The sequence below is a fragment of the Coturnix japonica genome, chromosome 7 (assembly GCF_001577835.2).
Source record: "Coturnix japonica isolate 7356 chromosome 7, Coturnix japonica 2.1, whole genome shotgun sequence".
NCBI lineage: Eukaryota > Metazoa > Chordata > Aves > Galliformes > Phasianidae > Coturnix > Coturnix japonica.
In genome coordinates this window covers 17,894,049-17,921,415 of record NC_029522.1, presented here as the reverse complement: position 1 = coordinate 17,921,415, position 27,367 = coordinate 17,894,049, and the positions used below count along the sequence as shown (strand labels likewise).

The 27,367-nt window shown below is 37.0% G+C and overlaps 1 protein-coding gene across 3 annotated transcripts in view; it reads left to right on the top strand.

Moving 5' to 3' along the window:
- DPP10 (dipeptidyl peptidase like 10) overlaps positions 1–27,367 on the top strand; it is a 285,484-nt gene that overhangs the window by 191,465 nt on the left and 66,652 nt on the right. For all 3 annotated transcript variants that reach the window (XM_032445899.1, XM_015868601.2, XM_015868602.2), the window contains exon 4: positions 22,132–22,226. In XM_032445899.1, the coding sequence (XP_032301790.1) occupies positions 22,132–22,226 (95 nt within the window). The remainder of the gene's footprint in view (positions 1–22,131; positions 22,227–27,367) is intronic.

Genomic DNA, 27,367 nt, shown 5'->3' with positions numbered 1-27,367 from the left:
TCACAAATTCAGAGCAAACCGAATTCAGAAGTGAACTGAGTGCAAATTAAACCTGAAGGATGCAATATGTGAAACTGGAGATTCTTTTATTTTACAACTTTGCTAATATGTTTGAGGGACGTGTATAGCTTTCCTTGCTTGTGCTAATTTTGCATCTGCATATTTATTTTTCATCCACTTTACAGAAATGATCCCTGGTTACTAATACCTATCAAAAGAATACGAGAACAAGAAAAAAAGGCAAAAAAACAAACAGCCCCACCCAAAAAACCCTCCAAAACTGAAAAAAGAGAGAGGTGACTTTCTCTGCTCTGAATCACATTTCTTTAAATCACTTGTGTTTCTTCAAGGTACAGCAGCATATACATTATGTATCCAAGAGGTACCTACAGTACAGACTTTCCAAAAATTGAATATGATTATTAGAATAAATACTTGAAAATGCACAGAATTGCAGAACGTGGCTGTGGTGGTTGGAGAAAAGGTTAGAAAAATATTGTAGGAGGAGAATTCTGTTTACCTGTTATAAAAATAGTACTTTTGTGTGCAGTTGAGTGTTATAATTATAGTTTTATTATATTTTTCAAATCAGAAATATATTCTTTGCAAATGTGAACCAGGAGCTAAGTAAGAGAACTGATTCAAAATTATGTTCTAATTAAAGATGACAATCTTTTCTCACCTTTTTACTTAACTGAAATTGGATAATAGACCGCTTCCATAATTCAGTGCTTTAGGCAATCAGGAATATATTTTTTTCTATCAGTCTCCTTTTTCATAACTTTTCATGAAGAAGAAATGGAAAAAATAGGACTATACATCTGGGAGGAGGGAGGGAGTTCAGGCAGTTGACACAGTGGTGTTTTTCAGCATTGGAGCCATTTGAAGGAGAGAATCTCCTTCATGTTTACTTATTAGAACCTCCTTAACTGTACAGCTGGCCATTTTTGAAGTAGAATTCACTAAAATAGAGTTTACTTTTAGATTTATGACGTAGAGGTAGAAGGCAGGCACAGAATTGTTCAGAAAAGCCACTTCTAGTCCAGAATTATGTTGGATACTGTAGATGTAGCCAATTTTTTTCTCTTTTCTAATCTCTACTGCTGGAGGATCATGCTTTGCCATTGTGGATTTTGTGCTCAGTCCTATCCGTAGAGCTTGCCTTATGCGGAGTGTAGAGTTAGAGTAAATGTTTTGTTGGGTGTCATGTGTGTTTACCCCACTGGGAAATAAAACAGTTCCTCTGCTCTGCCAAGTTGTCTGTTTGGAGAGGTAGTAGCAGCAGTCCAGAGACTGGAAAGGTCACTGTGTGTAGTGTCACTCTTGGTTTCTTTTCTGCAAGAGGATGCAAGTTTTTCCGGCATTTTTGTGTTTCAGCTCAGGGATGTACACCACCACAGAGTCTCTCCCCATCCCCATTCCTCCTGCAGTTTACAGGAGGTTTAAGGTAATTAAGAAAACCATCCAAGGAAAATAAGAAAACATTGAGAGGACATATTAGGAGCCCATCTCTAACAATGAGAAATATAAAAACTGGATGAGTGAGTTCTGTATGGCATTAGTAAATTTTACATCACTTAGTGATATGCTTTGATAAGCCCACATTCTTAAATATTGCATTACATAATTGCAGTGAAAAGCAATGTCTGTGATTAACATTTTCTTGTTGCATAGTGGGTGCTACTGTGTTGAAAAATCTTTATTATAACAGAATGATTTTTACCTAGGAATACATCAATCAAGAGAAATGCTGTAAAGATTAGATGTAACTAAATGGCTTTAAGTTAGATCATTATGTACAGAAGAAAGGACAGTGGAAGATAAAAAGACAAAGTGATTTGTCCCCACAGCAGCCTAAATGAAGAGCTTCTAGAACACAGGTCGGCATGGGAAATAGAAGTTGGCACATTTGTATTTCTCTCACTGTCCATTTTAAGTTTGATGACTAAAGTACATAAATGATTCCATGAAATAAAATGCTTACTTGATTTTTTTTTTTTTTTTTTTTTTTTTCCTCAGGTAATACTGTGGAACTGTGGTTACTAAAATACTTTTTCTGAGATTGTTTTAATGCTTTCAGGTGCATCATCAGATATCTTACGCTGTGTTATGTCAGTACTTAATTTATGTACTTCATAATGCCATTTTGACAGCTCAGACAAAAGTTTCTGGAGTTGGTGGGGAAACTGTCATAAAGTGCCGTTTTTGAAACTGATGAATGAATGTGCCAGTCAACTTCTGATGGATTTTTATCAGGAGAGCTCTGCCTGGTCCAGTAGAAATACACGTATCAGCATCTTGAGATGTGCTTAGAGGGCTAACAGACCGAGTCCTCTAGAAAGACTCAGACAGGAGGGAAGGATAATACTGGAATCTGAAGGAGCTGTAGATAGTTTGTCTTTTTTTTTTTTTTTTTTTTTTAAGGAGATTAGGAGCAAAGATGGGTTTTCCTGTTGCATAAATGTTGTATCTGCTAAGACAATGCAGAAAGTGGAGTAATAAGCTCTGATATACGCACACAGAAACTATGCTTTAGGACATTGGAGCAGCCTGAATATTTGTTTTCAGCTGTATCTGAGTGCTTAGATATCTCCAGAGGCTAAGTATTATTCCTCCTCTTGTCTTCTTCTGCCTACTGTACCACCAGGGCTTGGGAATAAAATTGTATTGGGGAATGATGTGTTCATCATAAAATTTGATCTTGCAACTGCTGATGGTGGCAGTGATGCCCACTTTGGGCTGCCACTGCTTTGTTTCTCACTGGCCATGTTCAGCCAAGACATGCCAGGAGAAAGTGTGTTCTTTGTTCTTGGAGCCAGTGGCATTATCGAGTCTGGAAAAAAAATCTGCTAGCTCAGATAATATCTTGTTACAGGTTTACAAATGTATTTTTTTCTGTCACTAAAAGTAGACCAGGATGGAGAATGCATAACTATGCAAAAATAAATTAAAGTAGATTAAGAGAAATCATAAAATGATTTCTCAGAGAGGTGAGGATATTGCTCTTTAATTCTAATGGGAATTAACTCTCCTTCCTAATTCAGTTTTGTGAAGGCAGTGGTAGGACAGCTACCAGGCTGAATGGTGTTTGGTACTGGAAAAGGGCAGTCCTAGTTGTATGCTGAGAGCTATTCATTATAGGGTTATTGGAGTAATCTCCTGTAGGAAGTAATTTGCAATGACTGCAATCTGTCTGCCTGTCTGTTTTCATTTTTAGATACTATTGTTTTGTGAAATGATTGTATGCATGGTAAGCTGCTTACTAAAAAATCCTTACAAAAAACAGAGATGCTGTGAGATTGCATTAAGCATGGAAAAAAAATTAACATTTTTTTTTACTCGTGTTAACTCATTTGATAAAAATGATTTGCTTACCAGCTGAAAGACTACAGAGTGAATGTTATATAGCTATTTTTTAAACCCCTAAAGCCAGGATAAATTATAGAATTATTAAGTTTGGGAAAGACCACTAAGATCACTAAGTCCAACCGTCAACCCAACCTTACCATTCTCACTAACCATGTCCTTAAGTGCCACATCTCCACAGGTCATGAACAACACCAGTGACCCCACCACCTCCACCTCCCTGGGCAGCCTGTGCCAGTGCCTCATCACTCTTTGTAAGAAATATTTCCTATGAAATACAGTGTGAATCCCCTGAAGCAAGCTAAAGTCATTCTTACTCGCTTTTCCAACTGTTTTTGACCATGAGAACATTTATTCCCTATTTTTGTAGGAATTATGAAGGCTGATCCATGTGATCACGGTCTGTTTGACCATAGATGAACTTATTTTTGAGAGAAACAGCAAAAGCTGTCTTGATCCCTGTTCAATGAATGATGTGATGAAGAATCTTTCATCTTTCCTGGGTATGTGGTTGTTGGTACTTTATCTCTATCAAAACAGCATTAGTGATATGCTTTTGCAATTATGGAAACATTAGTTGGATGATATTAGCGTTTGCAGGTTTCACTGTAGTATGTTCCTTATGCCAATAAAACTATTATGGAATACAGCACATAAACGAGATGCTAATATAAAATGCAGCAGTGACTGTTAAAATGTAATGAATAATTCCTTAAATACATGATAGATTATTTTTTGTGCTCTTGGAAGATTCGTTGGCTCGGTATTTAAGATTTTGATATGTTTAGAGTAGTAAAATGTGTAGACAAGTGCACATTTATTTCACTGAAATTTAAGTTAGTTCCAAATTTGGAGGATAAAATCATCTCTTTCTGTCAGGAACGACTTTCACAAAAATGCAGTCACAATTGCGTCTGGTTATGCGAGTGTTTGTTTTGTGCTGAGAAAGAATTGATATAAAATCTTAACACGGTCAGAATGCTTGCTATAATGAATATTTGATTGAGACTGTGGAGGCCAATTTTCTCCCTATGTATTTGCAGCTGTATGATGATTTTTTTTCAAAGTGTACAAAGACATTCAAAATTCCAAGCATTGCCTCTTGATCCTCACATTCAGTCACTGATGAAAAGGTGTGTAGGAATGTCCTTAGAGGTCGGAAGGAAATGGGTCTGTCTCATCTGGGGCTAGAGTTATTAGTGTTGTAATCTAGTGCATGTGATCTGCTACAGGCTTTGTGTCCTTGAAAAATTCTGAAGGCTGTGCTGGCTAGATTTTAAGGGCTTTATCCCTGGCTGTGCTCAAGACCATTATGCAAATATGAACTACGGAGTATGTGCACTTACTGTCCAAAGGAATGAGATCTGGAGGTGTGAAATATATCTTTAAAAGTTTATCTTAGAAATAAATATTCCAGACAGATTAAAAGGATGGTAATCAAATATTTGCATCATGAAGTAGAAATTCAGAACGCGGCTTAGTAAATAAAGCACATGTACATTGTGCTGTCCTTATTGTTATGATTCATATAGTGATTTGTTTCTACAAATTCACTAAAGAAAACACAGGTTAGTGCAAGAAGTGCAAATACCAATATTTTTTGCTGTTATCAGATAGCAAGAAACACTTCTTTTGCTGCTTCTTTTTTCTATTTTTATTATTTAGCTTCTGGAGCTGATGCAGTAAATTAGTAATTATTCACGACAACTCTGCGGATAAAGTTGACAGCAGTGAAATACATGATTAATAGACTGTTGTTTAAGAAAATTACCAATACGAATTAAGTAGGTAATGCCCACATAGTATTTCCATCTGCACATATGTATTAAATATTTGCCAAAATATATTACCTTTGTGCTTTGGTTGCATCTCAAATAATACAACTTGGCTCAGCTTGAGCTACCTCCTCAAGTTTACCTAATTCTGTGTGTTACTGCTTAATACTGAGCTTTGTGTGTTAGGATAACTGTCTCAGCACAGTTATCCTCATTGATCAGAACAAACAGGATTTCAGTTCTATTCAGCATAATAGTATTCTCTCCTAATCTCAAATTTTGTAGGGATTTTGTCTGAGTAACATAATAGCTGCATTATGCAAATAAAGTGTAGTTCTGCAGGCATCATTGTGGGTGAATCAGTAATGGGTTTGCATCCTAGTTCTGTGTCATAAAACTAGTAGGGAGAAACATAACAACAGCAGTCATTGTAAGCAACTGCTGTGTTCTTCAGGAAACAAATGGCAGGAAACACTACTGTTTCTTTTTCTTCCATGTCACAGCAGAGGTATAAATCACTGTAGTGATTGGCTGAATCACTGGTATGCTTGATGGCCCCAAACCTTCATCCCAGACTGTGGGATTTCAAGTTTCCAACGGTTTTTTTTGTTTGTTTGTTTGTTTTTTGTTTGTTTGTTTGTTTAAGATAAAGATAATTCTGGAGATAACTCTGAAAAAATGTTATATACTGGTCTGGTTTCTGAACCCTCACAGTTTTACTGTGCTTAAGGATCCAAGCACGTTACCTTTTTAATGCCCTAAAATTCTGTTTTAATAGCTATATACTTATAACTGATTTTTTACAGCTCTATCACAGCTTGAATGCTGTAGGATACAGCAATCTACATTATTTTATATGGGAAGATCTTTTTAAGGGTGAAGGTAAAAACCTGCCAAATCTTTGCAATAAGTTGCCATCAGCAATAGCAAGTCAGAAATTGATATATAAGGAGGAGGAATTAGTGCTTGCAAACTTTATCCTCACAAAAAGGAAGATGTAAGTGCCTATGTAGGAGACCATTCACAAATATAAATTCAGATCTTTCTGTACTCTTCCTTGTTATAGCAGTACTGTCCTTTCAGATATGGACTGTTCATTTCTCATTGTCTGGCCACCCAGAGACATATGCATAATTTCTAGTGATTGTGTATGAACAGGAAAGTAAAAGTTGTATTTGTATTTCTGACCATTTTCATATATTATACCTGAAACTTTATCTGAAAAGCTTAGTTACTGTTCATTCTTTGTTTGTACTTAGAAAAAAAAGGCAGTGATCATTTCTTGCTATTGGAATTAGGTGATGTGCTTTCAGATATCACAGTCTGAAAGTCCAGGAAAAGAGCTGAGTATACGGAACAGCTGGCATTTCTGAGAATGCATTTCTGCTGGAAACAGAAGTAACATAAATTATTTACCCGGAAGTATAAAACTAGCTTGAGAACACTGCTGGAATTAGAGGGAATTCTCTTCCTTGTGAATCATTGACGAAATTTCATTTAACATAACCTTTCTGTCTTCACGGACCAGTGAACTGTATTTTATAACTTACAGGGCATTGCTGTGTGTTTCATGCTACCCAAAAATAACTACTTTTTTCACAAGTAAATAAGTACAGAAAGAAGTGAAGTGGGGTGGTAAAGGAAGGGATTTTTCAGTAGTTCCTGTCTGATCTTATACTTTAGCATGTGGATAGTATGGTCTTCAGCTGCTTTTGAGATCTGCTCAGTGGCTCCCACAAGGAAGCTATTATGTTCTCTATTTCATTCTCATCATTCTAAAACCTCTATATTTCTGGAATAGTCCTCCTCGCTGATCAAAGAAGATATCAGACTGATGTTTACCATGAGGGGCAGAGGTAGGATGGATTACCATAGTGTCCAGATTCTTGCTTGTAAGTCTATGGTGTATATAGAAAAGAAGCATGCTGAACAAAATGCTTGAATCAATTTAATTTTAGAACAGTTCATCCAATGAAAGACATAGAGATATGATTACTTGGTATTTCTTCATATTGTTTTTTCTTGTAAAATCTCTGGTGATAAGATAGATTTCTCAGAAATTTTGTTCTCTGTGAATATAGATAGAACAGCAAAAAAAAAAAAAAAAAAGCCAAGATTTGTTGGTAGATATTTGATGAATTACCTACTTGTAGCACAAGTCTGACACTGGTAGCTGGTAAACAATCTTGCTGGGGAAAAAAGAAAATGAAATAGCAAGTAAGGTAGGTTTTTCTGTCAGGTAGGGTTTCTTTACTTTATGGCCAAGATTTCTCCATCCAGTGCCAGTATGAAATAGTCAAAGTGGTTTATCTTTGAAAGGAAGAGGAATGCGAAAGAAAAGTGACGTGTTGTCCATGTATACTGGTGGAGAGAATGAAAAGTATCTTAACAGCAAAGGATTTCTGCCAGTAATGTTATTTTCCAACTCCTATGAGGGTAGTTAACTGTAATGAGAAAAGATTTGCTCCCAATTCTCCATAGCTTAAACAGTTCTTTAGACTTGTCTCCAAAGCAAGAGGCTTTTAATCATCTGAGTCAGCAAGAGTTTAGTCACCTGTATAAGGGGAGCTGTAACAGCAAGTAGCAGAGTGCTCTATATGGAGGTTTCCAGAGACAACTCGTGAAACACCAAAGGAGGCAGTTTCTCTACCTTGCAGTGTTTGGAGCATCTGCTAGAGATGTGGTAAACACCTTTTACATTTTTTCAGGTCACTTAATTTGAAAACTTAGGGTTAACCTACTCAAAAACTGAGAGAGAAATGCTCCATAAGGCCAGCTTTCTCCTTTCTGTGTGTTAGTGCTGTTGAAATTTGCAGTGAGGGCTTTCGACCCTAAATTTCATGCTCGCTGGCTCTTACCTGTTATGTCAGAAGGCAGAGCTGTTGTTAAAACATTTCAAGCTCCAGTTGAAGCAAGTATCTTGATGTATTTTACTTTTAAAAAGCTAGTTTAGATGGTGATTTTTTTTTTTTAATCTCTTTCCTGTATGCAGAATACTCTTCTAATGATCAAACTCTAACTATGGTTCACAAAGATGCCTCTAGTATTAAAATACTTCAGAATTACAAAGTGATCCTATGGTGAAATTTACGAAGACTCTGAACTCTGTAAATTTGTTGGAACACTTTTATTTTTATTCTTTCACCTTTCAGTTAGTTACCATTACACCTTTTCTGCAGCTGTTCCAGACCCTTGTCTTCAACCTTATGGGGAATACTGATAGAAGCTGAAGGTTCAGAAATCTTTAGTCACCAGTCTAAATGCAGGGAAAAGTCTGATATCTTCTCTGTATTTCAGGGCCTCATTAAAAATAAAAATGGGAGTTTAAACTACATTCTAATGGCATTGCTCCTGCTATAGTCAGTGCTACTATCCTTTTTGGGCCTGAGGAAGAAGTGATAACAGTATATCTGCTCTATATATCATAAAAGATATTCCTTCTCATTAAATGAAATATTACAGGCTAATATAATGAGTGATATGCAAATTACAGCATACAATCTACAGAGAGTAAAATTTCTGTGGATTATCAGAAGGGTTCAGATAATGTCCTCAGCATTTCAGAATGCCAAACTGAACTGCAAGCCCAAAGCACCTAGTTTATCTCTCTTGGTCTACTACTGTTACCTGCCAGGACTGTTGACATGGGTACTTAGTTAAGTTGGGTATAATATTCTGTCTCAAACATGTTTATGTCAACCTCTCTGCATTTTACTTAAATATTTAGAACCTGTGCTGGCACTGTACATGACTTTTGGAGTAATCTGTGCTAAGAAATTCAAACTGCAGTTAAGAACAAGGCAGAAAGTGATAAAAACATGTTCTGCGACCCTCCAAGTGGCTTTATTTAATAGGAGTTTTGTCAGGCAATGCTATATACAACATTAATTTCATTTGTGTGTTATCTTTAAAAAAGGCCAGAAATACAATGGTGACATTACGTGTACCACTACACAAAGTACTGCATGTAGAAAATAAGGAGTTTAAAGTCATTGCAAGGTTGCCCAAAGCTCATAATAACCCCACAACTGACATTTTGTTGCATCTGCAGGAAAAGCAAATTTTTGTTTTCTAGCTGCAGCAGCACAGAGATCATCATACTTTCCCTCCTGACATTTGGTGCCATGATTCTATCAAAGCAACTGTTACCTGATCCAGGAGGGAATGCTCTTCTCCCAGCATTTATTTATATTGCACGTACAAATGCTGTCCTTAAACTTCACTCCACTGTAATGGGGTTTATGCCGAAGCCCTTGATTTTGCATGCAGATTCCAACACCTTCATCATTGTGGAAGGTTTGCTGGGCTCTGTTCCAGGACCACTCCTGACAAGCGTCTAGGAGAGCCTAGGAGATATCTTTTCCATTTGCTGAAAAATAGCAATATGAGAAAGGAAAGGTTTGTCAGCTCATTTTTTCTCCTTTAGATTTGAAGAGACTGTGAAATGTTTGCCTGTAAGTATGTATTTGCTTTTGAATTGAGTGAACTGACTTTTTACTTCAGCGTCCTCTATTTGCTGTCTGTGAGTACCCTGTTAGCACTTAAACCTTGGCATGAATCAGCCGTGAGTGGCAGTAACTCTTAATGTTGACTGAATGCAAAATTTAAGCATTACATTTTACTGAAATATTTTCAGTTGCTGTGTCTCACAGGTAGAGAAATGAGCAGCTGGTGAGCAAAACCCATCTCTTCAGTAATGGACAGAAACTCTTTCTTAGTAATTCCTGTGAAGGGAAAAGATTTGTTTAAGGAATTTGCTGTGAACTTTACAACCAAATACAAGCATGAATTCTGACATTTTATATAGGAGACGGAGTAAATACCAAACTGTTTTTTTGTTTTGTTTTTTGTTTTGTTTGTTTTTTGGATCTAGACTGAAAATGTCTATTCTAGTTCTGAAAAAGGCAATGCTAATTTTCTTCAGCGTAGTTCCCAGATCTCTTCCAGTCTGCATAAAAATAAAGGCATAGGTCTATTGCTTTACTTCAAAAATACTTCCCATTATGTAGCATATTTGGGAATGCAATTTGTGCACTAAATGCCCTTAACTATAGGGGCATCTCCTTTTCATCTATTGTTCTAAGATTGTATAAAGTGACACAACTGCTGATTCTCTATTTGGATAGGGACTATCCATAAGTTGTTTCTTTGGGTTTTGTTGTTTTTTTTTTTTAGTATGATTGTAGATCACTTATTTCCAACGATTAAAGAAATTAAGTAAATTAAAAATATGATAAATTAAAAACCACAAATTCTTCTTTTATTAAGATATCTAGTAAACATGGACTTAAATTTGTCCATGTTAGCTTCTCTGTCATCTTTAATGAGATCATGTGATATTCTCTGAACAAGACTGAATCTGCCAGTACCTTCATGGTAGTCATGAAGCACTGAGATTCTGAAACATATACATCTTTTTATTAATGTCAGACACATTCCTCTAAGGTACCCTCTGTTTTGCATATGCCTTTCTTTTTGCTTGTTACTGTACTTTTAGAAGATTGTCTGGCTTTTGATAATATTTCGTTCATATCGGAATGTGTAGGAGGTCAGGCTTGGTGACTTTAACTGTCCCTTTCAGCATCAGTGTCTGGTCTCTTGACTGCAGGTATTAATCTTGAATTTTTTGGGGGTAAGTGACTCAAGAAGTTGCTTTTACCCTTAAAACTGTCTGCCTTCCTTAGAAGGTGATGCACCTGACTGATACCAGGTGAGGCAGTGTTGGTCCACACGAGGCATATACTTGGAAGAAAAGTAGTCCTGAAAAGTAGCAGTTCTTGTCTTCCATGGTGAAGAAATGGACATTGTGCGGGGCATAGAAATTTATGTGTGCATTAAGCAATAGAGACTGTGTGATCTGTCTCTATATACATCATTGTTATCTATGACTTCCAGTAGCCTAAGTACAAAATAAGTTTTCAGAGTTATTATGGGCCATTTGTAAGTACTTGGATTTCCAGGTTTATCACTGAAAAATTCAAGGATGTCATTAAATGGAGCTGTAATGAGTGAGGCTGAAGCTGTTTGCTAAGGCCTGAATGGTAAAGTGCTGAAGCAAGCAGACATTTAACAGGTACTGTAGAGCCAGTCCCCACAGGCAAGTCTGCAGTATGATGGATAAGTTTAGATGCAGTCTCTATTGTTACCCAGTAGTGAATTGTTTTGGTGATGCAAATAGATTCAGGCAGTGGAAGTGCTGGAGCAGGATGAAAGAGGGCAGAACTGATTCTGGCTTCCTGCACTGACTGAACGTGTTCCACATTACACTGTAAAATCAAGTGAATTTCTTTCATTTATAGTTTCATCACATACATTATCGTAGTTAAAAGTCTTGGGTAAGATGATCGTGGTGGCATGATAGGTTTTATTTTTCTCCTTTGTCAGCTCATATTATAGTATCAAAAGGTACCGTGCATTCTGCGCTAGTGTTTAATTCAAGTCTTTATGCTGCTCATAAAGGGAAAAGCCAGCAGGAAATTGTAGAACTGAAGCAGGAATTGTGGATCAAAATTCTGTAACGTGGGCTCTGAATGAATCCAGAAGACTGTAATGGGCTCTTTTTGCCTAGAATCTCTGAATTGACTGTGAGTAATGAATGCAATTCCCTATACTTAAATCAGCTTTTCCTGTCCAGCCTTTATGTAGTTGGACTACATGGTTTGGAAGACAAATTCCACTTCACGTACTGCAGATGACTGTGTGGAACTGCTAAGTAGCTTCCCTGCAGCGACTTCAATTTCAAACTTTAAACAGAATAAAGTTAAAACAGAATAAGGACTAAATGTGGTCTGCATTTGGGAAGGCTTGGATCTTTCCCGTCTGTCTTGCAGATTTGGTGCATGAAGGTTTTTAGCTGTGTGCAAAGTGAAAATAATAGAACAAAATCTGCTTCATAAAGTCATCATCAGAAAAATGTTTCACAAAGATGATGAAAGAAGCATAAACCAATTGAAGATCTCTTTTAGTTAAGAAAGTATTTAATCTTCTTCCCAAGGAAAGGATTTATGTCTGAAAATACAGAAATTCTGCCAAAGGCACAACATCTAATTTAGTTTCTATTAATATTTGTGGATCAGCCATTTTAATGTGTCTTGCAGTATGCCCTTGGTAGTGGCATAGAGGAGAAGAAATAAGGGTGCTTCACTTAAGGGTTTCTGCCGAACATAATGGTGCTTATTTTGGTTCCATTTAATTATTATAGATTTAAAGCTGTTTTTCGAGCAAGTATATGTACTAATGAAGTTAGTATTTCAAGGATGCAGTGGTGGGGAATCCGCATTTTTCTTTGGGAAAACCAGAAGTAATAGTTCTAGTTGGTACTAATGTTAATCTGAAAGTAATTCAAATGTAAAATAAAAGGCAACTTGCCTTAATTATCTGATGAGGAGCAGCTAAGCAGTCTTAATTCCCTGGAATAATCAGTAGAATAAATTTGGAACCATAATTTAAATATTTATCCTTTGAAGCAAATCTGTGACTAAAGCCTGGAGAAAAGTTCTGTTGTTTTGCTTGCCCAACACACCTGCAGCTGCGCAGTGCTCCTCCTCCTGTGGGTAACATGCAGTCTAATTGCCTCCAGATGTTCATTGTATTAAAAAACAGTTGCTGCCAAGAGAGTACCACTGTTCAACCTTTCCTTGATTTTCTTCTTGTAATGTTTCTGTTCAACTAAAGTTTATTTTAAATTAATTGCCTAGATTAGCTACACAGTGTCCCTTGCTTATGAATCACCTTTATAATTTTGAAGGTAGTAAAATAAAGCATAGGGAGGTGACTTTGAGATAGAAACTCAATCTTTGTCTCTTTCCCTTTGGAACAAAACTTTATCTTTGAGCCTTATAATATATTCCAATGCCTGCTTCACAGTATGTCAGACTTCTTTCCAAGCTGCTGTGAGGAGCTTTAGTTGATTACCTGTGTCAGAAAGGTGGCTTGGGTGAGTTTGAGCTGTAGCACTGGGTTTTCTGTTTGTATCTCTGAGATAAGACATGGGACATTTTATCATCCAGTTCTGCTTCCTCTTTCTATGGAGCGTGCTTGGAGTGTGCTAAGTGGGATGAGAACCCACTGAATCAAGATAAATGTTGTCCTGGTGATCTTGTGCTAGAACTGCCTGCCTAATTTCCATGCTCCAGCAGGCAAGTAGATGTCAAGGCTAGGCTGGATGTGGCTCTGGGCAGTCTGGTCTGGTGATTGGTAACCCTGCATGTAGGAGGGGGGTTGAAACTGGATGATCAGTGTGGTCCTTTTCAACCCAGGCCCTTCTATGATTCTATGTCCAGGCCAGACAATGACATCTGCAAGAACTGAATGCCAAAGGAAGTTCTGTCAATGTTCACAAATGTTAGTGCCAAATCTCTGTTTTCATATCTGTGTTGATTAGAGGCCTACACTCTCAGCATTTAATTTTCAAATTAGGGAGCATGATTATTTTCTGAGAACTCTGGTAGTGTGGTAAATAATGTAAATAATGAACACATATGAAAACAAGACCTCTTAAATACTTACATTTCATAAATTAAATTGAGATACATGGGGTTTATTTACTTCTGGGCAAAAATTTTAATGGCATGTGAAACCTTTGAAATCAAATTCCAGTTCAAAATCCAGGTGATTGGTCAGTAGAAAAGAAAAAAAAGAACACGTGAATTACTGTTTTAAGTTTACAAAAAAAAGATAAAAAGGAAATCAAGAAAAGGCACCCTAACGTGATTTATGTATTTCTGGTTGCATGATCTCAAGTACTAATGATCTTCATTGAATCAACATGTTTTTGTCATTAATTAGAATGAGACATCTGCTGTTTGCAGGTTAAATAATTGTGTGAACAGGAAATTGCCTACCTTCGTTTATTTTAATAACTTTTTGAATATTTTGTCTGTCTTTTGGGAGTTATAAAGGCAAGTCCTTCCATTATGTCATTCAGTGACATTTACCTGCAACTGCTAAGATCTGTGTCCCCTGTGCTGTGAAGCAAAACTCTCATTGCATCCAGTACAGTCAGGATGTTAACAGAGATCTCTTAACTCTTGTGAAGATGTTGACTTTCATGCAGTGAAATTGAAAAATGTAGTAAAAATCATGCTGCAAAGACTTTAGTCTAAAGGGACTAAAATCCTGCTGCAATTTTTGTATATTCATCCACTGTGACAAGAATTTATTAAAATAGAAAAATTTATGTTGCATTCATATGTATTACTATTCAAGATTGTATTTTATAGTTCTAATTGCACTTTCAGTGGTAGCATACTAACAGCTGCAAAACAGAAGAGAGCAGGTGTATATTTTGTAACAATTTGTTGATGAATAAGCATTATTTATTAAATTTTATTAAAATTTATTACTTTATAATTATTTTATTTTTATTTTTTAAATAAATCTCAAGCAATTTTTTAACAATTATTTTTTGTTTTTACTATGGGCCAAGGTTTAGTACCACTTGTGAATGAGCATGTACTCTACAGTGTGATACCAGCGATAGAAAAAGCTTTAGGGAGTCATTCCAATTAGACTGTGTGGAATTAAATATTTTCCTTGTTGTTGAATATCATGAGGCACTCCAACACTACAACACTATTTTCTTTCTTAGATTAGTCTCGCCCTGTAAAGACCCCAGGCAAAGGTTCATGGCAATCAACCCATTCAGTGTAGAGGAAGGTTTACTTCTGTTATGGCTAATGAGGTAATTTTAGTGTAGTAGCGAATACAAGAGCAGTGCATGTGTTGGTTGCTGTTTTCATTACAGTAGAAGGCTTATTCTGAAGAAGTGAATGGCCATTAAAAATTAAGAAAAAAGGAGGACCAATGTTATTTGCCACCATTATAGTTCTAAAAATTAGTATTTAATGAGATTGTTATAAACTTTTGTTTTGAGACGTTATATATTGTCCTCTGATTTCACTGACTAAAGATGGAGTCAAAATATGTTGATAAAGAATAGCCAGTTCTGAAATAAACTAACTCTAGACTATCTTTGCTTTTGTGCATTGTTTAGAGGTTACATTGCATAATGGTTATTCTCCGTAGCCTCTGTTTTGATTATGAGCTCTTCTATATGAAGTGTACTTCATCTTGTACCTGAGTTGGCACAGTTTTCATGGATCAGCAAACTGAGATATGTTCATGGGGGCAAGTGGGGCTGAGCAAACTGCAGCCCTATGGCTGCTGTTGAAACTCGTCTTCTACTGTGTAAGGGATGTAGTTACTGGATTTTGTCTCACTTGTTGGGTTTGCCTGTGAAGTTACAGTCAGACCTAGAGCACGACAGTAGGAGCAATGCTGAGCTGTCAATAGTGTTTCAAAGGCATGGGAAGTTCACATTTCTGTTGCTGGTTGATATACCCAGCTTTATTTGAGAATTGTAATTGTATAGAAGCAGAGAAGCGTATAAATCTTTCTACCTTGAAATCATTGTTTATTATCCAAAATGCAGCCCTGCCAAGTCTATAATCTGTGTGAAGTCTGACCCAGACCACATTGCCTCCTCTAAGGAGAGGAGTTCCTGCCCTGTCTGACATGTCTTCTCAGCGGAAGGGTCAGCTCCTGAGGCTGTCAGAGAAGTGCTGCTGTACTGAGATACCTGATTATCTCTCTGGGGAAGAGCCTGGCGTAGGCTGTGACTGAGGCTGACAAATTGATCCCTGATTTTCTTAATAGTCCAGGACATGTAAATAATTTGGACAGCAGTTGAGTGAGTCTGATGCCAAGCTGGCTCAGTAATGAGCCTTGGTACAATGCAAGATAGCAACCAGAGATCCATTTTATTCCTGAACAAAAATGTTTCCAAAGAGCTGGGGATTCTGAGCAGCTTTGTGTGATGTTTAGGAGAAGATGGACTGTTCTCTAATGACAAAATGATATCTATCCATTGTGCAGTGGCAGTGAAACAATGTCAGAGGAGTGTTTGTTTAACCTCCTTTAATACTGTAGCTTTTCTGATTTGAAGTCTTTATTTATTTACCCTTTGCAAGGAGAACAGGAAAATACAAGTGCTATAATTGACCCAGAAGAACCTGGTTTGCTTTGCCAGCAATACACGGTGCAAAAGCCACGATGTAGCCATTAGGAAAGCTCCTTGTTGCAATTACTATCACATCCCCTACTCTTGATTCTGATTTACTCTTAATTGCACTTCAAACAAGTTGGAATGGACTAATAGACTCAAGCGTATTACTCTAGCTTTGAACACTGTGAAATCATGTTTGGTGCTTTCTTCTGTGGTGGGAAATCGGAAATTTTTCTTGCAGTAAATGAATACAGCTGAAACTTTCTGCATTAAAAGAAGTTCTGTGTTGAAAGGATGAGGAGGAATGATAGAAATGGTCAAATCTCATGCTTCATAAGCTGATTGCTGTTAGTTAGATAATTGCTTCCCATTTATAGTAGCACACAATTAGATATTTGCGTTTATTTTTATTCATTTCCTTCGTACTGCTTTGCCCAGTTATTTTCTAAACTTTTATAACTTACAATAGGAGATTAGTTATGGCACAGCTCCTGTTTTCTTTCAACTTTTGGTTATTATGTTAAATAATGTGAGATCCAGATGTTAATCTACATGGAGAACTGACCATTTCAGGAAGTTGGATCTTAGCTGTAGCTGTGTTATTTCAAGAATGTTCTTGAAATAGAGGAAATGAAAAAACTCTACTGGAGCATCCTGGATTTGGGAAGTCTGAGCAAGTATGTCTGGGTAGAGATGCTGCACTTAACAATAAACTGAGTCCCGGGGGAACAGAAGAGAACTGTAGGAAAATTTCTTCATCCAGTCGATAAAGCAGAAATATGTTTCCTGCCACCCAGCAATACTAGAGAAGAAATAGCTCCAGCAAGCTATTTCTGCTCTCTGCCATGGATTTCTTAAGTTACCAGTCAATATATAGGTAAACTTTAGGTAAAACTTGGGCATTTCCTACTTGTGCTGGCTTTGTATTATTGTGGCAGTATATAGAAGAGGAATGTATCTTTTTCAAAAATCTGGATATGGTGTCTTGGTTTTATTGTGACAGTTATGCTGTCAGAACACTGGGGTTTCACAAGAGAGTGTGTGTGGGTTGAGCCCCAGTAACGTCTCTGGAACAGAACTATACTCTGTGATTGGATGCATTTCACTCTGCCTGTCTGTCTGTCAGTCTGTCTCCTTTCAGTATTTAAAGGGGGGCTATAAGAACAAAGGGGACAGACGTATCTGTTGTGATAGGACAAAGGGAAATGGTTTCAAACTAAATGAGGGGACAGTGAGATTGGATGTAAGGAAAGAATGTTTATGATAAGGGCGGTGAGACACTGGAAGTGCTTGCTAAAAGAAGTGCTGCATGTCCCATCCATGGGGACATTCAAGATTGGGCTGGACCAGGCTGTGATCACCTGATGGATATGTAGGTGTCCCTGTTCATTGAAAGGGGGCTGGACCAGGTAACCTTTAAGGGTCTCTCACCACTCAAACGTTTCTGTGATTCTATGAAGATTACAAAAAGAGGAGACATTGGTAAAGGATGGAGATCTTAGCTGCCCTGGCCCATCCAAAGTGACTGATTGCTTTATTCTGGAGTTGAAGAAAGTTTTATGCCAATGTCTGTTCTCCCACATTGTGCTTGTTGGCACTTTCTGCACAAATTTACAATATACAATAAAATGTAATTTAAATATGTTTAATGATTTAATAATAATCCAGTTGTTGTTGTTGTTGTTTGGTTGGTTTTGTTTGTTTGTTTTTTGTTTTTTGTTTTTTGTTTTTTTAATAGGCTGCTAATCCATCAGTATTAGCATACCAGTCTGGGTCTACTTTTCTAACAGTTTAGTCTCCTGTCAGCACTGCTTTGAAGAAAACATACCACAGTAGTCTTAAAATGTAACACATGACCTGCCTTGAGAATTAATCCCTCATTACATAGAAAATTCCCTGTTCAGAACAGTTTGCAGTGTTACAGACACAGGTAATTCCTCTACTTCCTGACTTCCATGTGCCTTCTACTTCTCTCTTTGCTATAATCCAAAACCAGGTGCTCTTCTGGCACAGTAGCTACAGAAATGGAAGCAGCAGAGGTAAAGTAGCATCCCTCCAGACACAAGCAAATCAGCTCTGCTGAAAAGCTCAGCTTCCCAGGTACTGCATTTCTATTAATATGAAGACAGATCCTGAGATAGGAGACCCAGACTGGTATGCTAATACTGATGGATTAGCAGCCTATTAAAAAAAAAAACAAAAAACAAAAACAAAAAAATAAAACCCAAACCAACCAAACAACAACAACAAAAACTGGATTATTATTAAATCATTAAACATATTTAAATTACATTTTATTGTATATTGTAAATTTGTGCAGAAAGTGCCAACAAGCACAATGTGGGAGAACAGACATTGGCATAAAACTTTCTTCAACTCCAGAATAAAGCAATCAGTCACTTTGGATGGGCCAGGGCAGCTAAGATCTCCATCGTTTTACCAATGTCTCCTCTTTTTGTAATCTTAAGTAGTGCTCAGCTGACACGTGGCTTGTGTGGCATATTGGAATTTTATTTGTATCTGTAATATCTTTGTAAATGACTATTTTATTTAATTAGCTCTTAATTAGTCAAAGATTTGTCTAGCACCTCCTGTTCATTAAATCAGGAAGCTTTTTCTATTTTAATTAGCATGACATTTTCTATAATCAATTTAATGAAATACCATCTGCAGTTCTAATAATACTCTGTACAGCAAAGGCTGATTGGCATATGTGTTGACAACAAGGTATCAACCTTTTTCTATTTTAAGAAGAATTAAAAATGTAAGAAAAAAGAGAGGTGGTAGGTTGTTTTGTGCTGCAACATATAATGTTATTTAAACAAGCTCAGTAACTTCAATGGGAAAATAAGCTTCTGCAATTTTCGTTGTAACACTACCAGGAATTCCAAAATACTGCCCTGAAGTTTCCTTATTAGGTATTGCAGAGCAGATCTTCAGTATTTGTGGTATGCAACACTATCTACATCTTTCTTCGCTTTTGAAATGTTAGTTATGCTCTTAACACTGTTCTATTACCTTAATATCTGATGGTTTCAGGTATATGAGACCTTGCCCCTTCAGCCTAGTCTGTAATTTAAATTACAAGAGGAGTTGCTTAAGTTCAATGACATGTGAAATGAAAGCCTATACTCATCAAATAAACCACCACGATTTGATATTCTCCTTTCAGAAAGCTAAATTTGTTAAAGACCATGTCGACCTTGTGCCAAATTCTTCTATTACTGTAATTCAGGGCTTGATTTTCAATGGCGGCAATGTAATTCAGAGCGGATTTTTTCCTCCAAATAACAGAATTGTTTATTAGAAATTAATAATAATATATTTTAGTTGACGTGAACTTGTATGGTGCCATGTGAAGCTAGTTGGAAAAGTGTTGCAAATGAGCCCTGTAGCATTTAGGGGTTAATTCAATAAATGAGGGTAAAGAAGTTGTTATAGAATTAGCTAAGATGGGGCTCATGCTGCTGGTTAAATAAAACACTTTGTATTTTGTGATATTTAGATATTTATCTAAACCAGATACAACAGTTCTGATGAAAAACTTTAAACAGGTGATAGATGCAAAAGCCAGGGAAGGTATTTGCAAGTATTAAAGCATACAAATGAATCCGTTTGGTAAGTCAACTTCAAGTGGACCCTGCAGTTAAACTGAACTGCATTCTGCAGGTTAGGAAGTGGAAGGGAGAATGAAGGCAGTCTGTTTTTGAATTTGAATGCTGTGACTTTGAGGATCACAGGGGGTGTGTACCCACATGGATTCTCTGAGCCAGGCTGCAGCTTTAACCAACCCCAGCATCTCATCTGCAGCTGAGATCAATACTTGATAGCTTATAGGATGGTGGAGTAGAAGGCACAGAAAAGAGACAAATTATGAATTGGATGGAAAATGTGAAATTATCTTAGTAGGATTTGTTAGTAAAACATGAAAAATCCCGTTGAACAAGAGCTGATGCCACTTTGGACAACTAGAAGATTAGGTGATTGAAAAGGGCTTATGTTCTGATATTGTTTACATGAGTAGATAGAGATAGGACAAGGGAAAATAGTTCTAGTTTTAGATTAGTTTTTAATCCCTGGAGGCATTCAAGGCCAGGCTGGAGGGCAGCCTGGTCCGGTGGTTGGTGACCTTGCACATAGCAGGGGGTTGAAACCAGATGATCATTGTGGTCCTTTTCAACCCAGGCCATTCAATGATTGTTGTTCAGGCTGGGAAGTGTGCATTAGGACCACCTATGCACCATGCACTGTGCTATCAGGGGAGATGAACATGGGTCGCTATTGGTGGAAGTTCAGTGTTTCTGAATTATATGCTCCATTTCTTATGCTCTAGTTTGTTCCTGACTGGGTACAGCTCTTTGTCTAGAGAACTGTTTTTTTTGGTGGTTTTTTTTTACTACCTTAATATTGCTTAAAAGCGCAGTCCTCATGAACTTTTTATCGCTGTCATACCTGAAAAATACATGCATGGAAAACTGTAAGAAGATGCAGAAACGTGATGTCCTGTGGTAGCCAGTAACCCAAAATCAAAATAACTTTCTATGAAGTGCTGCTGCTTCTCTTTCAAATTATGTTTTTAATGTCTTTTTTGATATAAAAAAATAAATAAACCCACATTTCCTAAGATATGTAATCTTGTTTCTTAATCAACAGCTCGGAAAATCCCGTCCTAAATTCCATCTACCCCATCCTAATTCCCAACCGTTATCCAAAATAGCTTAGTGTGCTTTTTAAGTGAGGCTTCATTAATTTTACAGAGTGTACCAGAGGACAGTCACGAATGCTGTATATCTGGAGTTTCTGCATAGGCAATTAAAATGCAGCTACATTTTTTTTTCTGAATAAGTGAAGCGTATTTTTTATGACAGCATAACCTTTTTATCCAGTCATATTTACTTGCTTCTTCATAAAGTTCAAATAAATGTAATGAATTTCTTAGGCATTACTGAGGATTAATAAAGTTATTCTGTGCTTCCTTTATTTAGAACTTTCCACATTTTTTATTTAAACAACAACAAAGTTTTGCTTCATTAAATATATATTTATATGTTTGAATATATATATGTGTGTGTATATATATATATATATATATATATATATATTCATATTCATATATATATATTTTTTACAACAATTTTAAATAAAATCCAGAACTAGCCAGTGCTAGTCTCTTTTCAGAAACTTTGGAGCCAATCTTTTAAAATCGAGGTTTATGAAGTTAATGTATGTTATCTATATTATATATATCATTGCAGCAGTTTTTATGAACTAGGTACGAAGCCTTTTTTGTAATAACGACCATTTTTTAGTTCATATTTTTTTCCTTTAGCTCAGGTGTATTGTTTGCTTTCTTATGGAAACCACAGAGCTGGTGATCTGATATTCTGTGGCCTCACACTCGTTGCATAGGTCACAGACCATCCGCAGACATTGTACTTATCTTTACCAACACAATTGATAGAGATATGGAACAGTACAGAGGTTTTCCTAGAAGTACTTCTGAGGAGATATGTGAACATGGTGTCCAGAAGAGGTTTTTTCCCTTTGGTATGCAGCTTTTGGTGTACATAGTAACAGTGATTTCTAGGTCATAGTGTTTTGTGGTTCAGGATGTTACTTGATTCCCATCAATCCCAATGAATATGTTCCTATCACATAAAATGTTTCCTTTTAAACTAAGTCATGTTTTTGAATGAACATGCCATAGAGCATGAACTCATACTTAATAAGCTCATGAGGCAGGTGAACATAGAATCACAGAATGATTTAGGTTGGGAAGGGACTTAAACACCATCCAGTTTCACCTTCTGCCATGGGCAGGGACATCTCCCACTGCATTATGATGTGTGCAGCGATTCTCTCAGTCTTGTTTACATGTCATCATAAAGATATTCTAACGACTTCAATATGCTGATTTTCTCGGTTGTAATATGTGTTTTATTTATTATTAAATGCTAATTGTTATTGCCTTTGTTGTTGTTGCAGATACAGCAGTGGTGTATAAAGATAGGAATGGACATGTTATTGAACTGAATGTAGAAACAAATACAACTACCTTGTTATTGGAAAACACAACATTTGTAAGTAATACATTTTATTTCTTGCTAGAAGTCTGCTAACTTTTTCCCTGTAACAGCAGTGAGAGTACAATACTAATGATTACAGAAAATATGTTTGTAACCTAGAGTAGGATTTGTATAAATGGAAAGTATAATCATTCCTGTCACTGCATGATTTCTGGCTTATTTTATTCAACCTACATGTAAACGAGTTATTGGTACATATGTTTTTGGCTGTAGTCCATATTTTGTTCAGGCCATTTGAAGGATTGTCCCTGGTGTATGTGTTAGTGGATCCTGCTGATCTGTAACATTTTATAATGTTACATAAAATGAGGGAACTAGACACAGAATTTGAGAGCTTTCCTTCATCAGAAATGGGGAAAAAGTGCTCAAAAGATCTTACGAAGATTTGCCTTTAAGCAGTTAGTAAGGTAAAGAAAAATTTCTTTCCTACTCCTAGTAATCACTAGTTTAACTGTTCTTTAGTGCTTTAATGCCAAATAGATGGCTGAGGATTTCTCTTGACCTGTAAATATTATGTATGTGAGCAGCTGCAGCATATTTCTGAGTAGCAGTGATTGCTAAGCAATGTTTTAATGCTTAGTCTCTATTTTCCTTTGTTTGGCTTGGTACTGTTGGTCTCAGTGATACCACTTACATCCTACCCTGTAATTCCTGTTGGTCAGGACTTTGTATTATGAATGTGTGGCTCATCTGTCTTTCCTCCCATGTACTCCAAATGGACCACTGGCTGTTACTGCTTGTCCCTGTATTGTCCCTTGTGTAAGGTATTTCCCACCTTAGATCAAGAAGGATGACTTTTTTTTTTTTTATCAGTGGTATTTGACAAGGGCAGATTTTATTTCTGATGTGCTCCTGGCCTTCAATGATATTGATTATTCATTTCAAAGCATAAAACCCCCAGTGAAGTTTCCTTTTAACTCCTTGAACCAGAAAGAAGAGAGCAGAAGTTCAGGAGAGTGAACTTGGTACTGACATCCCAGGTTCATGTAAAGATGAAGGAGAGGGGAGGAAAAAGTTGTATATTAAGACATAGTGTGCTTAAGATTCCTTTTGTGTAAACTGCCTCCTTTCCATATACTGAAGTGTGCCTCACTCTTCATCCTAGCCCAAAAAAGACTGTCAGGCACTGTGAAAAGTGGGTGAAAGGGTAGATTTCTATAAAGTACAAACAACAAAATATTGCAGAAATGTTTTCCCTCTTAGTTCTGTATATCTGTGAGTTCTTGTCTGGGTAAGTGGAAGATTCACTGTGTTAGACCTATACCTTCAGTGTGTAACCTAAACCAAGCAGCTACTTGGACATCTCTGATTATTAAACATAAATTTAATTACAGTTCTTGACTCTCCTCACAAATGAATGTTTGCGCTTCTGGCTGCAAGTGTTTGGCTCACATGATGTATTGCCAGCTTGAGAAGCTATTCAGGCTATTATGCTAAACCAGCCCTGCCAATCGGTGATGAATCAGTATGGACAAACTGCTTCATATTGTGAGCGTTTTGTCTTGTCAGGAAGTTGCTCTTGTTTTTTATATGGAGCTGATTCATCCTTAGCTCATGCAGACTGACAGAGCTCTCAACATTAGATATCTACACTTAATTAAACACGAGGAACTGATCCAAGATGGCTACTGTTCAAACAACTGTTGAATGATTATCTGTGGAATAGAGTCAAATAAAGACATAAGTATGGGGTTTTATTTATTTATTAATTTATTTGTGAAGCTCCATTCTGTATGCAGTGGATACCTTTCAGTGTTAAATAAAGTAGATTCCAGACTGCCCAGAGAAGTGGTATAATCACCTTTCCTGGAGGTATTTATGGAACCAGGTGTATATATAGAACTGAGGGACATGATTAGTGGGTATGGTGGGAATCCTTGGGGTTGTACTTGGTAGGTCTCTGAAGTTTTTTCTATGATTTTGTGTTACAGAGCCAGGCTGTATGTCTGAAAGCCTTTTCTTCTAAGGTCTATTGTCCCCAGATTCACACCTCTGAATGTACTCTTCCAAAGTTAGACACCTGCCTCATTAATCAAACATTTTCCTCACTCATTGTCGCATCTGTTCATTCACCAGTGCATAAATAGAACAGTGCTGGTTTAACAACCCTGCAGAGCTGTCTTATTTTAATGAATAATATACTGCAGATCCAACATAAGCAGTGTCAGTACAAGTTTCCTTCTTCTGTGTTAGAAGAACTTTAGATGGGAATTGTTAGCTTGCTTTTAGTCTGTATTCCTTCTCCTGTTTGTGTGTTCACAAGTTACTCAAAGAAGGGGCAGTAATGTCTATTGAAAACAGAACAGCTGTGATAAACTCCTTGTGCAGGGAAAAGGGGCTAGCAATGATATAGGGGAACTGCTTTTGAAGCATGAGAAATATGTTAGCTTCTCTGGAGGTCTCAATTTAAATGTGTTTTCTAAACCACGTCTGTCTTCTGATTGTATTTGTGTAGTGCATCTTGTTCAAGCTGTCTAGCAAGTAGTTAATAACTAATAAATAGCTGCTATTTTGAGCCAGCAGCATATAAATGTTACCAGCTGGAGGCTGGGCAAGCCTTCTGTTAGATAGAGCCAAAAAAACCTGGACGTTAATCACTGTGTGGCATGCTGATGCTGCCTCAAGATGCGAATACGATATGTTCTCCATCATCTGTTTGGGATGCCTATCACCATGAGCATAAGTGACACACTTACCAGTCATTTAGCATTTAACAATACTTTATTGCACATTACATTTCCAAAATAAATGACATTATGCCACATTTAGCTAAGCAATTTCAGTGTTTAACAAGCATTTTATTTAAAAAAGCCACTAGGAGTAGGTTGCCAATTTACACACAACCTAGCTACAGGGCCCGAGTATTCTGCATGGGGGGAAGAGTATGTAGAGCCCCATGGTTTCTTTTGCTTGTCTGAGCTGTTTGGCTGGACCCCTGTGATGCTTTTAGTTCTGTCTTCTTCATCAGTTTTGTAGTCTTCTAACCCAAACCAAAAATGTGAAAAAAATACAAGGATGAGAGGAAAAGTGTATGAGGAATGTGTTCTGTTATGGTCCTTTCCAAATGGAGCTGGACTCAGTGATTCCTACAAATCCCTTCCACCTCAGAATATTCTATGATTCTATGAGATGTGTTTTAAGATACCTTTAGAAATTTTGTTTCATTTCTTCCTCTTAACAAAAAAGAACCATCATAATGGTGGATGTATGCAAAAGTATTCAGATGCCAGGCATGCTCCCTAACATGGTACTTGGCCAGAAATGAATGTAGCACAACTGCTTAAGGCTTTCCATTTTAGGTGATGAGATATATTTTGAATAATCAAATAAGAAGCTTTTGATTTGTGTGCGATACCCAGCAAAGCAATTACTGTTTTTTCAGCTTGGAAACTAGAATAAAGTCTTGAATCCGAACAGGTTTCACCCAGCTATATGCTTTGGACTCTTCTAAAACCCTGCCATTCCTGACCAGATCTTCCACTGGATTTCTCTGTTTTTCCGCAACTCTTCTCAAAACTTCAATCTGTCTGAATTGCAAACCTGTTTCCAGTCTCTTGCTAGGAGCATACCCTAGAGCATCATATTGTTGTATTACTGTGGGCCATCTTTTACACAAGGGTGGAGAGGAAAGGATTACTTCTTGCTGCCTGCCAATTAGTGGATGGCATCAGAAGGGTGAGAGAAGCAGAAGCCTTGGCTCATGAATCATGATTAGGCTGTGGCAGCCCAGCTGTGAAAGCCCTGTAGAAGTCTTGCAGCTGAAGGCAGAGAATGAAAGTTTTAGTCCAAAAAGCTTTTAGCACGAACTGTTTTGTGCTGTTATATAGAACACTGTTCATATATACCCCTTCTTGTTGCATTTTGATTTTTCTTTTTGTTTTGTTTGTTTTTTATCCCACACATCCTTCCTCTTCTGATGGGAAACTAAGTGCAGCATCTTAATGCAATTGTAGTTTCTTTGTTGATTAATGTAGGTTTAATTGCAAGAGTAGCTTTCATGCTTATATTTTATGAGTCTTATAGAAGAGATTAATGAAAGATTGAATAAATAAATAATTAAAGATTAAATACATTAAACAACATTACATTATACAACCACATAAATATTAAGAATTGTTGCAACAGTGGACGTTTTAATGAACTACATGCATTGTTAAATGGGTTGTTATGAACACTGAAACATTATATTCTCTCCTATGCTCCTCTAAATGTTAAATTATCCCTTCAGCAAAACCTTCTTCACAGAGGGTATTTAAGGGATAGGGTTTATTGATGCACTGTTCCGCTGTGTGTAGAGATGGAAAAAGCCTGACAGATGGAAGGGCTTGCCATCACCGTGGCCTGATGGTGGCCATTGGTGTTTGTCCAAATCAGGAGGCTTCAGCATGCAAAATGCTATGAAGAATATTGCAGACAATCAGGTGAGAGTATTTCTGTGTGGGATGTCTCTAAAAATACTGCTGATCCGGTCATTACTCTGTATAGATCTTAGTGGCTAACTGTGCCAAAAATGAGGTTTAAGGAGAGAAAAAATCAGTGATTTTTACCAAGGAGGTATTATTTTCTGCTGGAGTAGCAGTAGTGTGTGGCTCAGTTATACTGTCAAGTCAAATGTTTGACGCAGAGCAAGGTAGAAGATGTAGAGAGATGTATAATTTCTGAGGAAGTAGTATTTTCACCAGCTTTAAAGTGACATTCTGCAAGTCCTGAATATTTTATCCTGGAGGAATGACAAAAATTTTAAAGCCTATATAAGTGCAAACGGAAGCATTAAGCAAAATTTGGAGAGGGAGTGGGGAACATGGACGTTTCTGGGAAGAACAGAAGTATAAGAACCTAAAGCACAGAGAAGGAAAGAATTTGAAGGAAATACCAACAACAAAGAAGGGAACTTTGCAAAAGCTACAACTTCCTCTAGTCAATTTGAACTCCAGTGTATTATTTCACTTAAAATTATCCAACTGAAGTATGTAAGAGGAGCACTATAAAGTGTTCGACAGGTAATAAAGAACATTTCTTATGTGTGAGGGCTGGGCTGACTGACAGGTAACTTTGTCTATCTGCTCTGTGGTACATGCTTGAAAGTTCGCTAATAAGGCACAGATTTAAGTGCTACAGCAGTTTAAATCCTCCAG